General features: G+C 41.3%; 1 protein-coding gene across 1 annotated transcript in view; it reads right to left on the reverse strand.

The window, feature by feature from the left end:
• The window catches only part of RHEX (regulator of hemoglobinization and erythroid cell expansion), a 41,947-nt gene extending 37,776 nt beyond the window's left edge, over window positions 1–4,171 (reverse strand). The window contains exon 1 of the mRNA XM_007953889.1: window positions 3,937–4,171. Within this exon, the coding sequence (XP_007952080.1) occupies window positions 3,937–4,171 (235 nt within the window). The remainder of the gene's footprint in view (window positions 1–3,936) is intronic.
• Window positions 4,172–13,532: the final 9,361 nt, after the last annotated feature.

The following is a 13,532-nucleotide window of genomic DNA, read 5'->3' on the forward strand; positions in this document are numbered from 1 at the left end:
GGTGGGTTTGAACCACCAGCGTTCTGGTTAACAATCAAATGCCTTAGGCCCTACATCAACCACCAGAGCTCTCATACAATGAAATAAGAACAATAATTATTCCCATCTTACAGTACAGAAACCAGCTCAGAGAGATCAGACTTGCTCCAAGTCACAGAGTTAGTTTAAAAAAAAAAACTCACTGACTTAAAAACAAAAAAACTCAGTAGAGTTGGATCTGACTCATAGCGACCCCTCCTTGGGTTTCCGAGGTAGTATCATTACGGAAGTAGATTGCCCCCTCTTCCTTCCGAGGAGTGGCTGGTGGGTTTGAACCGCCAGCCTTCTGGTTAGCAATCAAATACCTTAGGCACTATGCTATTGGATGGCAACATTTGAACTTGAACCCATGTCTCTCTGATTTTATGTTGTATTTTCCTAAGCACTACACTCCACTGAAAGGAGCCCTGGTGGTGCAGTGATTAAGTGCTCGGCTGCTAACTGAAAGGTTGGTGGATTGAACTCACCAGCTGCTCTGCGAGAGAAAGATGAGCCACTCTGCTTCCATAAAGATCACAGCCTAGAAAACGCTATGGGCTAGTTCTACTCTGTCCCACAGGGTCACCATGAGTCAGAATCGATTCAATAGCAATGGGACTTACATTTTGCTGCCTCCATGCCAGACTTTAATTCTCAAGTTCTACTATTCTTACAAAAGGTTAAGGGTTACTAGATATGATAGGATGTTCAGGAAAAAGGTAACCAGAATGATATATGTGATCAGTACAGGGGAACATGTGAACTTTGAACTTTGAAATGCACCGGCAGGTTGGGCTGGGACTAGGAAGGGGACAATTGTGAGAGCATGCCCATATTGGGGCGGGGAGGGGAAGAATTATCCACACTATGAAAGAATTTCTCCTGCGTCAAGGGATGGAGACACCAAGTCTCTCCCCTCTCCAGCCATAGTCCGTCCCTGGATTCTCACAGTTAGAAAGAATCTTAAAATTTATTTAGCCACACAATGAGGAACCTCAGAGGAAGGGACTTGCCCACTCCAAACCCAAACCTCTCTTTGCCTGCACACATGACCCTTCTGTTTATTCAACCCATAAAGTAGAACAGCACAATTTATCTCTTATGGCAGATAGTGCTTCTCTGGCCACATGTCTTGGAAAGTTGGCTACTCAGACACTCAGATGCAGAGGTTGCTGCCAAGGAGGGGTGGAAGGAACATATCAAATTACTCTAATAAAAAAAAAAATTTTTTGTCAAATTGACTCCAACTCATGGTGACCCCATGTCACACTGACTCTGTGTCAGAGTGGAATTATGCTACATAAGGTTTTCATTGGCTGATTTTTCGGAAGTAGATTGCCAAGCATTTCTCCAAGTGACTCTGGGTGGACTCGAACCTCAGTTAACAGCTGAGCATCTTCACTGTTTGCACCACCAAGGTACTCCTATTAGACAACCAGGGCTATCTCATATCAACTAGTGATGAACAGCATCTGTGAGTGAAGACCACCAACACTTATCACCTCTTTGGGGCACAAAGGCCAGATGGAGTTTTGTCTTAACACAGCTCACTTCCTCTCTGTCCTTTTATTTCTGTCCTCCTTCTGAGTAAGATAGCTGACCTCATCCAGTTTCTCTTTGACAGCTCTCACCCACCTACCAATCAAAGAGTGGGAAGTGGGCTTGGATACCAGATCTCCCAGTGCACATGGCAACAAGTGAGTCAATGAGGCACTGAGTCACTGTGTGTGTGTGCAAGGGAGGAGTGCAAAGAGATGCCACACATATGTCCCAAGCAATGACAGGGGAGCTGGAACCAACTGGGGGAGGCTGGTGCCAATAGGTAGAGCACTCTTGTTTACAACAAGGTGGAGAGGCAGTATGAGGGTGTCTATCTGGGGCCCAAAAGTTAAGTACACATCCTGGGCAGACAGAGGAGGGTCAGTAGGGGTGAGAAGGAGAAGCATGAAGGATAATGTCACGAAAGAGTCTGAGATCCAGAGATCTCCAGCACTTCCTAACTATGTGGTTTGCAGTGGCATCGCTAGAGGGGTGCAGGCTGCACTGGGTGATGTTGTCAGAGGAGGTGACACCAAAATGACTGTCTGTAAAATTTTTGTGTAGTGTTTCAACAGAAATTTGTTATTTCTTGTAAAAAATATCCCCATAGTTAATTATAACAACAAAAAAACATTTTTCATAAGCCCACCTTACATATATCAATATGCCTACAAGGCTAAAACTAAATGTTGATTTACTTTTTAAACCTTGTAATGTGCTCTAAGGAACTCTGGTGGTGCAGTGCCTAAGGCATTTGGCTGCTAACCAGAAGGTTAGCAGTTCAAACCCACTAGCTGCTCCATGGAAAGAAGATGGGGCAAGCTGCTTCTGTAAAGATTTGCTGCCTCAGAAAACCAACAGGAGTCACTATGAGTCAGAATTGACTCAATGGCAGTGGGTTTTGAGTGGTAACATGCTCTAGTTAGAGCTGCCATTATTATCCAGTTACAATGACGCTTCAGATCACATCATTTCACGTGCACGTGCTCCAAGCATGCACTGTGTTCCTGTTGCTGCCACTGTTTTAATATTTGCTGATTTTGTCAAAATTTCTGGTATTTCAGCTACAATATTGTGGTGTTTGTGAATGCTTTATCAATATTTTTTTATTATGAAGTAATAATTAAAAGAAGGAGAAAAATCAAAGAAATCTTCCAGTCAGTACTAATGATGTTATAACTTTAAACTTTCAATGTAGAAAGATTTTACAAAACAATTTTGTTGTTAGTATTCATATAATCTAAGAAATATTACATTTAGGCAATTTACAACTGTATTTATCATGCATTATTCTATGATTAAAATTGTTAATAAACATTACTAAGGGTTTCTAATGATCTGGTACAGGAAGAGGTCCATGGGGAGGGGAGTGACACCATGAGTTACTACAGTGGGTGACAGCAACTTGAGTGATGCCAACCGTGGTCTGAGATCCATTTTCTTCATCTGTGAAATGAACATAATATAAGTATTCACATCACAGAGTTCTTGTGAGAACTAAATGTTAAATTGTATTTAGCATTAGCTAAGGATCTCTGGTGGTGTAGTGCCTAAGGCATGTGACTACTAACCAGAAGGCTGGCAGTTCAAACCCACCAGCCACTCCCCGGAAGGAAGGTTGGGCAATCTACCTCCATAGTGATACTGCCTCTGAAACCCAAGGAGGGGTCATTATGATTTGGACCCGACTCGATGGCAGTGAATTTTTGGTTTGTAATGCCTAGTTTAGGAGCTCTGGGGGCATAGTGCCTGAGGCATTTGACTGCTAACCAGAAGGCTGACGGTTCAATCCCACCTGCCACTCCTCAGAAGGAAGATGAGCAATCTACTTTCGTAGTCATATCCCCCCAGAAACCCAAGGAGGGGTTGCTATGAGTCGGATCTGACTCAAAGGCAGTGAGTTTGGTTTATTTTGGTTAATGAGTATTTTAAGGAGCTCTGGTGGTGCTGTAGTTAAGGTATTTGGCTGCTAACCAAAAGGTCAAGGATTCAAACTCAACCGCCGCTCTGTAGGAGAAAGGTAAGGTAGTCTGCTTCTATAAATATTGACAGCCTTGGAAGCCCTATAAGGCAATTCTACCCTGTCCTATACAGGATCACTATGAATCAGAATTGACTCAATGGCAAAGTGTTTGGTTTGGTTTTAGTGGCACAATGGTTAAGTGCTTGGCTACCAACCAAAAGGTTTGTGGTTAGAACTCACCAGCAGCTCTGTGTGTGAAACAACCTGGCAATCTGCTCCTGTAAAGATTTACAGCCTAGGAAGCCCTATGGGAGTTTTCTCTGTCACCTGGGGTTGCTATGAGTTGAAATAGGCTCAATGGCTCCTAACAACAACAACTACTACTTTGCCTAGTGCTGGGGTTCAATTGCTCCTACCTGAGCAGAACAATCGGATGGCGCTGTCCAGGGAAACATTGCTGGTTCTGGATTCCTGGAGTCTACAGCTGGTCCCATTCATTTCACCAAGGGGTCCGTCCAGAGGGTTCTTGTCCCAGATACTGAGGTTCTCAGGACAGGTGGGCTCCTTTAGCTGGAAGCAGAGTTTCTCAGAGGCATTAAGCAGCAGCTGGCAGACACAGGACCCCGTGGAGCTGGCACTTCTCATCTCCATGTCTTTCATTTCTCCATGGGAACCTGTGGAATGGGGAGGATGTTGGCATCTCAGCACTGGAGGGGAGGGTCTCAAAAGGCATAGAGATAGTGTCTTTCTGTTATTGAAGGCCTATCCCGGGCAGATAGTCCAAAGTCAGCTCCCCAGCCTCTCCCTGCGACATCGTACCTTAGCTGTTAGTATCTGAAGTTACTTTGATCATTTATTTTCTTACTTGGTTATCATCTATCTCTCAACACAAGAATGTGAGCTCTACATTTTTACCTGTTTTGGTCCTCACTACTTGCCCAGTGCCTAGAACAGTGCCTCACACCACGAATATTATCAATAAATATTTGTAGAATGAATAAACAAGAGAATGCTCCAAAATCTCCTTTATGGTATCCTGGCCAGGGCCATCCAACGTCTCTTGGAATCTTAGAGAGCCTATACCACACTTTTGAATCTCTTATTTGAAAGCAAATCTTCATCCTTGGAAGGAGATATTGATTTGAAACAGCCCAAAGCCATGCTAAACTAACCAAGATATGTGACTGAACAGGGTGATGCCAATTTTAGGAGCTTTGGTGATGCAGTGGTTAAGCACTCACCTGCTAACCAAAAGGTTGGAAGTTTGAACTCACCAGCTTCTCTGTGGGACAAAGATGTTGCAGTCTTCTTCTGTAAAGATTTACAACTTTGGAAACCCTATGGGCAGTTCTACACTCTCCTATAGGGTCACCATGAGTTGGAATTGATTCAGCGGCAGTGGGTTTGGTTTTGGATTCCAATTTTGGAAAAAAGAAGAGATGTACCTACCAAACACCATGTGGTAGTTAACGTTGTGTGTCAGCTTGGCTGGGCCTGGTTAAGTAGCTGGGCAGTTGGATGTAGTATTCCCCATGATGAGATCAACTCCATGGTGGAATCTACTGTGAGCAGCTGAGTAGCTGCCTTAGGGATGTGGTCTGCTTCCTGTATATAAGGAAAAGCTTTAGGGAATAGTCTCTAGCATATGGCACACTTGAACCCTTTGTGGCCGTGTAGTTGTTCAGCAGCCTGCCATGCTCTGCCAACCTTGGGACTTTCAATGGACTTGAATTAATGGCCTGCCATGTGGCTTGGTAACATTGGGACTATGCCATTTTATTTGTCGACTTTGGGCTTGTTAGCTTCAGCAGCCAGTAGCTGCCTGAGTGAAGAGATGCTTCTAGCTTCAGTGGGCCAGGAGCAAGAGGTAGAGCTGAAGCCCAATGTTGAGGGGCTTTCATATAGCCCCTAGAGCCTAGCACTTTGAACTTGGACTTCTAGCCTTCCAAACTATAAGAGAATAAACTCCTGTTTGTTCAAGTCATCCTATGTGTGGTATATTCTTGTCAGAGTGGTGCTAGGTAACCAAAACACACCAAGAGCAATATCCTGCAGGAAACTGAAGAAGGAAGCCCTCCCTTGCTGTGTGTGGCCAAGAGGAAGAAGAAAAAGGAACAGAGTGGGCAATGTGTAGTCTCAAAGGCCACCATGGCAGGCACTCAACCTGTTTTGGGTTTAAGGCCAAGAGAGAGATGTGCTTAATGCCAAACAAAAGAGGCTCTGTCACTCTCTGCCCACTGCCACCACCCCCCATTCCTCCTCTCTTCAGAGATCTGCAGGAGCAATCAGGGAATCCCCTGTTTAACAAGGTCAGAGCTAAGAACCCGGATGGTAGAGATGTGTCGCTTAATCTGGCAGGATTCAGTTGTCCTATATGTGAAATGAGGCAAGGGCAAGAAGAATAAGGCATAGCTATGAAAATGATCCCCACCTGTCTGTCAGTTTGTCATACTGTGGAGGCTTGCATAGTACTGTGATAGTGAAAGCTATGCCCCTGGTATTTCAAATACCAGCATGGTGGACAGGTTTCAGTAGAGCTTTCAGACCCAGACAGACTAGGACAAAAGGCCTGGCAATCTACTTCTGATAATTAAAAAAGGAAGCAACACTGCCACAGAGTCAATTCCAACTCATAGTGACCCTTTAGGACACAGTAGAACTGCCCCACAGGGTTTCCAAGGCTGTAAATCTTTATGGAAGCAGACTGCCTCATCTGCTTAAAACCAAGCTAGAAGGATACGCAGGGAATGGCCTGTTTTCAAAATGTGGTCCAGGGACCCCTGGGAGTCCCAGAGACCCTTTTAGAGGATTCATATTTCTTCACCAAAGGACAATAGAAGGGCATGTCACCAAAGGTGTGGTATCTCGAGAGATACAATCCAAAAAACACAGGAGAAATAGAAATGGATGTTTTCAAACAGCAACATGTGTCCAGGAGGATGGATGAGAGAGCACTCCCCCGAGGCCTCCTGACCAGCAGTGTGGGGCTGTGTAGATGGGCTCTGCCAGAAAGGACAGAACCTCGGCCTGGGTGAGAGTGAGAGAGCATGGTCCTGAGGTGGGAGAAGCTTAGAGAGGAAGCCATGTGCCAAGCTAAGCCACTGACCATCTCCCACTGTGATGTTAAGGTTCACTTACTCCTCAAAAAACACTTCCTTGCTGACTGTTGGTGCCTGAAATGCCAATGGAAGTATCTCATTCCCTTAGCTATGAGGCAAATGCAATCTAAGACGCTACTAAGTATCAGCTAAGATTATACAAGTGTATAGATAATATTATGGAAGATAGATACATGGTCACACTTTAATAAAGCAGAAGTATGTATCTATATACTCAGAAGAGGAACGGGTAGGTGGGGGCATGGGTATAGACAGTAAAGGAGACAAACAAATAGTAAATAAATAGAACATAAGAACCATGCATGCACTCATGATGATGGTGTCACAACTGAGGAATTTGATCAATGCAATTCTGGGCACCTAAAATCAAAGGACCTCCACCCATCTGTCAGTTTGTTGCACTGTGGTGGCTTGGGAGTTTCTATGATGGTGGAAGCTACACCACCAGTATTTCCAATACCAATAGGCTTACCCATAGTGGACAGGTTTCAGCAGAGCTTCCCAGCTAAAACTAGGAAGAAAGGCCTGGTGATCTACTTCTGAACATTAGTCAATGAACTAACACAACAGAATATTTTGTCGGATTTAGTGCTGAAAGATGAGCCCCCAGGCAGGTCATTCAAAATGCACAGTGGTCACAACACGGACTTGAGCGTACGAACGGTCATAAAGATGGTAAAGGATCAGGCAACATTTTGTCCTGTTGTGGATGAAGTTGCCATGAGTCAGAGCTGACTTGACAGCAACCACTAATAATAACAAAAAAAATAAAAGGGAAAAAAAAAAGTCCAGCCAAACTTTTTTTTTTTTTTTTTTTTTAAGTACATGGATATATCTACAGGGGTCGAGAGTGACTGGACTTGGGCCCTGGGCTAAGAAAATGCTACCACCTTTCCCCTATCTAGCAGGAAGATACCTACCTCTGACTTCAGCAGCTGCACTCAGAGGCAGGTGTGTGATCAGTGCTAAAATGCTATATGAACAAAGAGATATTGCAGCAGAGAAGAAGGCAAGGTGTGTCTGACTTGGGTGGCCTAGAAGCCATGGAACTCTCAAAAAACTCACTGCTGTTGAGTCGGGTCCGACTCATAGTAACCTCTCCTTGGGTTTCCAAGGCAGTATCTCTATGGAAATAGATTGCCCAATCTTCCTTCCAAGGAGTGGCTGGCTGGTTTGAACCACCAGCCTTCTGGTTAGCAGTCAAATGCCTTAGGCACTATGCTACCAGAGCTCCTAGAAGGCATGGAGGAGGTAGAATTATGCTGGTCCTTGACACATGGCAAGGACTCCTATAGGCTATACTGAGGCCATGGGCATACCAGATGGGAGGGGGGGATGAGCAAAGGCACAGAAGCCAGACTATGCAGTCACTGATTTCTCAATGAATATGTGAAACCATTGATGAAAGAAGGAGCACTGAGCACCCGAGGGTGAAGGGATGGAGAGTGAAGGCATCTAGAATGGAGAGGAAGGAAGAAAGGACAGAACCTAGGAGGACAGCTCATGACTAGACTCAAGTACCTTGTGTGGACTGAGATCATATCTGATTTGACTATCTCCCCAGTGCCTGTCCCAGTGCCTGGAATACAACAGGCATTCAGTAAATGTTTGATGAGAGAATGGAAGATTGACCGCACTTTGTTGGTCCAGACTGGCCATAGATGTGCTGCTATTATCAAGTGGGGCCATCAAGAACAGAGGGGAGGGGGATGTTCAAGCAAACTTCCTCCTATCTTCCTCTGAAGCACATACTCTTCACTTCTGGGACTTCAAGTGGTTTTTTAAAAATGCTTTTTGCAAACTTTCATTTCTCAAACTAGAAATCCTATACCCATTTGAGGTTTCCTTCAGAGTCATGTGTTGATTGGGGGTTGCTTTAAAGACCACCTTCAAGTTTTCAGTTTGCACAGTGGCTTATTTGCAAACCTCAAACAATTGCCTTAACATTTGGCTTCCTAAGGAAATCAGAATGTCAGTCTCCCCGGCTCTTACAGAAGATCACCAGGGATCGCATGAAACCAGCAACTGACCATAGGTGATGTAGCAGGAAATGACCCCAGAGTCATAGGAATTACTGATTTTCACTAGTTCTGTAAATAACCTTCCTTTGATCTGAAAAAAAAAAAAAAGCACAAGATTTTTAAGAAAAAAAGCATATTTTTATCAAGGGCCAAATAGAAATTTCATATGCACCTCTTTATCTCATTTACTACTCAGGACTTGGAGACATCTCTTGTGGTGTCCAGAGAGTGGTATGCAGGATGAGGCATACTTGTCTGCATTTGCAGATGAGTTGCTTGAGGGTAACTAGAAGTAGTAAGTGACTTGCCTGAGGTCATAGTTATCAAACAATGCAATCAGCATCCAAAACAGGTCTTAAAGTTGTTCAGCTGCCCTCTTTTTACTATACTGATTGTTCCTGTCCATGTGGAAGCACTTTCTTAACTCTAAGGGCCACACAAATTTTCAGAGCAGCTAAGGACAGTTGTTCAGGTTGTTCCTTGTGCTAGAGCATGAGAACTAAGGAGACCATGTGCCCCAGAGACGTAATTATGACGCTGAAATTTTTTCATATATTTATTTGACTGTTGACTCCCATTGTGGGTGATTTATAATTTTATTGTAATAATTTTCTGTAAGGCAGTAATAAAATATCTTATTTAACAAAAATACATTTAGTATGATAATATGACAGTTGGAAATAAAGGGACTTTTTCTAACAAGGTTGACATAAAGCTGCTTTCATAAGTTGAAGCAGAATGAATTTGGTAAAAGCCTTTTGAATTAAAACATCTACAATAACTTCTACTTCTAAACAAGGAGCTGCTCTTCAACTGTTATTTGGAATTTTATCTAAAAGTAAAAAAATTCCCCATTCATGTTTGTATATTGGCTAAATATGAAGTCTTATATTGCAATTCATATTGTCTGCCTGAGTCCCTAGTTTACAAGATTTTCATTATGACTTACTTTTGTAGTAGCTAATGTTCATTGACCCTTATATATCCACTAAGTGAGTATTTTATGTTCATAAATTAGAAACAACTGCTATGCAATGAAAGGATGATTATATCATGTTGTTGTGTGCCGTCGAGTTCATTCCAACTCATAGTGACCACATGTGACTTAGTAGAACTGCCCCATAGGGCTTCCTAGGGTAAAAGTATTACAGAATTATGCCATTACTATTTATATATTTTAAAATATATTTATATCATAATCAGAAGTTCATTTTATAGCAGTAGTATCTAATTTATGCATACAAAATAATTACTTGTTGTTGTTAGATGCCGTCAGGTTGGCTATGAGTCATATCGACCCTATGTACAACAGAATGATGCACTGCCTGGTCCTGGGCCAGCCACACAATCCTTGCTATACCTGAGTCCATTATTGTAGCCACTGTGTCAATCTATCTCAGTGAGGGCCTTTCCCTTTTCACTGACCCTCTACTTTACCAAGCATGCTATCCTTCTCCAGGGAACGGTCCTTTCTCACAACATGACCGAAGTAGATGAGGTGAAGTCTGGCCATTCTTGCTTCTAAGGAGCATTTCAGTTGCATTTCTTGTAGGATAGATTTGTTTGTTATACACATTGGTAAATGAACATTAACGACTACAAAAGTGAGTAAGTCATAATGAAAATCTTGTAAATTAGGAACTCAGATCTACCATTCAGGTAGACAAAATGAATTGTAATATGAAACTTCAGATTTAGCCAGTAAACAAACACTAATAGGGAATTTTTTAAAATTGATAAAATTTAAAAAATTTCTATTGTTTACAGATTAAGGAAATTTCTTCAGGACAAAAATTAACCCAAAATTTCATGATTCATTACATATTAGTTTTGAAAATTACAAATTATAAGTTAAAATATTATTTCTCCCAAGATAATGAAAGGGAAAAAAAATACATCAAACTGAAAACAGAAAATGAAAAACTGGTTAGGGAAGAAATGAAATAAAACTATTTGGATCATTGAACAAATTTTGGGAGAAAAAGGTGGGATGCAAAAAAAAAAAAAATAAAGTGTTCAGCGAATGGGTCACAGAAATGAACAAGGTGAGAATCAACCGTCTGGTTCCATTGCCAACCATAACCGAGGAATTGCTAGAAATCATGCAAAGAATCCAAATACATGATGATATAATTTGAATATAAAACAAGGAGAATGGTTGTTGAAAGTTACCCATCTCCAGTTTAGCCCAATTAACAAAGAATATTTGCCTGGAGAATAGTGCTTTTATAAAGAATTGTCTATATGAGTCAAGAATGACAATATTTCCTCTAAAGCACACACGAGAACTTTAAGGGACAGAGAATCTAAATGGACGGTGATGCAAAACTATGGGCAGACATAGTGAGAATGATGGCACAGTGTGAAGTATGTAACCAATGTCATTGAACTGTTCATGCAGAAATTGGGAATGGATGTATGTTTGGTTGGAGATTCATCTCCTGATGTAAGCCAATCATCATAAGCCAATACGTTTTAGATTTGTAAATTTCCAAGAAGTATTTCTAGACCCAAACATTAAAAAAAAAAAAAAAAAAACCTTTCCCAGTAAAGGAAAGGATTATATAGATTTTCAGTAGACTACCAACAAGAACTGAATCGCAACCATGATAATTTGAGGGGGTAGGGATACAACAATGATGAAAGAAAAATTGTTACAAATGTAATGGATTTCAACAACAACAAAAAAAAACCTCACTGCTGTCAAGTCGGATCCGACTCATAGCAACCCCTCCTTGGGTTTCCAAGGCGGTATCACCACAGAAGTAGATTGCCCAGTCTTCCTTCCAAGGAGTGGCTGGTAGGTTTGAACCTCCAGCCTTCTGGTTAGCAGTCAAATGACTTAGGCACTATGCCACCAGAGCTCCTAGGATTTCAACAAAAGCTCCTTCAAATATTCTAAGGCTGACCATTCTATAAACCTGAAAAAACAAAATAACCATTGCCATCAAATCAATTCTGACTCAGCCTCATAGTGACCCTCTAGGACAGAGCAGAACTGCCTCATAGGGTTTCTAAGGCTGTAAATCTTTTCAAAAGCTGACTGTCACATTTTTCTCCTATAGAGCAGCTGGAGGGTTCAAACCATCGACCTTTCAGTTAGCTGCCAAGCACTTAACAGCTTTACCAGAAGGGCTCGCTCTTTAGGCCTAGTTGTTGTTGTTGTTATGTGCCATCAAGTAGGACCTGACTCATAGCAACCCCTCCTTGGGTTTCCGAGGCAGTATCACTATGGAAGTAGATTGCCCCATCTTCCTTCCAAGGAGTGGCTGGTGGGTTTGAACCGCCAGCCTCCTGGTTAGCAGTCAAGTACCTTTAGCCACTTTAGGCCTAGTAGTGAACAATATAGCAATTTTTTTTCAACATCCACTGAATTCTATTATGCCATTCAAGAAATATATAATTACTTTTTGGCTTTAGCAAAATGTTGTAGTATACTGAAATCAGGGAATTATATGTAAATTTGAAACTATTATCAAATAGATAATGGAAAAACTCAATTAGAGGCAGTATGGAATGTTCTTTTACAAATCATTGACATGAATGAAGAAATAGATTCCAGAACACAAGGCAAAGCTATACTTTTGAAAATATACATACTCCTCACTTATCAACGTGGTGAATTTCCAAAGACTAGGTCATTATGCAAAAACCAGCGTTACACAAAAATGAAGGATGACATCAGATCACAAAAAAGAGGGTGACTACATCTTTCCATAACTGCCAACTTACATCATTATTACATAACTGCCAACTTGCATCATTACATAACTGCCAACTTACATCATTACGTAACTACCAAACCATTGAGAATTATGGCCCAGCCAAATTGACACATGACCTTGACCATAACAGCCAGAGTTACTCTCGCCTTGCACCTCAGCATTCATTACTACCAGACTATGTCATTAATGCACAAAATAGTAAGATAGTAGATTTTTCATGATTGTCTTAAATGCAAAGTGTCGGATAACGAGATAGTTGGTAAGTGAGGAATAGGGGTATTTACTTTTTCCTCCGTTTCTTTTGTATGTGCCCGCATGTGTGCATGTGTGTGTGTGTGGTGAAAATATACACAACGAAAACAATTCAATAATTTCTACATGTATGATTCAGTGGTATTACATTCTCCAAATTGTACATTCTCACTATCGTTTTCCAAATGAAAATATATACTTATAAGAATATTTGCTTAATATTGATTTGTCATGATATTGTAAGTAAAACGTATAATAACGTAAATATCAAAATAAGAAAATCTCAAAAGATAATGGACATAATGCCCTTGAAAGCATCAACGAGATTAAGAAACTCTTGGGTGGGGGAAACCAGTGATGATATTTTGAATTACATATTACTGATGCTAAATAAATTGTAGTCTTTTCATACTGATGCCATAGTCCCTGAGTGGCACAAATGGATTGAGCTCAACTACTAACTGAGTTCCAACTCACATCATGGAAAAAAAAAGGCTTGGTGCTCTGCTTCTGTAAAGATTACAGCCAAGAGAATCCTGTGCAGTAACTCTGTCACACGTGAGGTCACCATGAGTCAGGACTGATTAGATGGCGATGGGTTTTGTTTGGTTTAACATTAATGCCAACTCCTGCAAAATAGAAAATGCAACAAAAAGGAAAGATAAGACTTATTTTTCAACTGTGACTCCTACAAGCAGTCCTTGTACATTTCCAAAGGTCAATATCAATATCAATTTTTTTTTCTAACTTGGAAACAGTAATACCTCTTTAAAAGAAAGGTTTATGATACTCAAAGAATATCATGGCCTTTTCAGTATTCTAGATGGCATGTGTAATTTGAAAAATTGTGATAAATGTGAACTTCTACAATCATAAAAAATATATCATTGAAATT

This window comes from Orycteropus afer, unplaced genomic scaffold, assembly GCF_000298275.1.
Source record: "Orycteropus afer afer isolate SDZICR_OR568_19922 unplaced genomic scaffold, OryAfe1.0 scaffold00013, whole genome shotgun sequence".
NCBI classification, from domain to species: Eukaryota; Metazoa; Chordata; class Mammalia; order Tubulidentata; family Orycteropodidae; genus Orycteropus; species Orycteropus afer.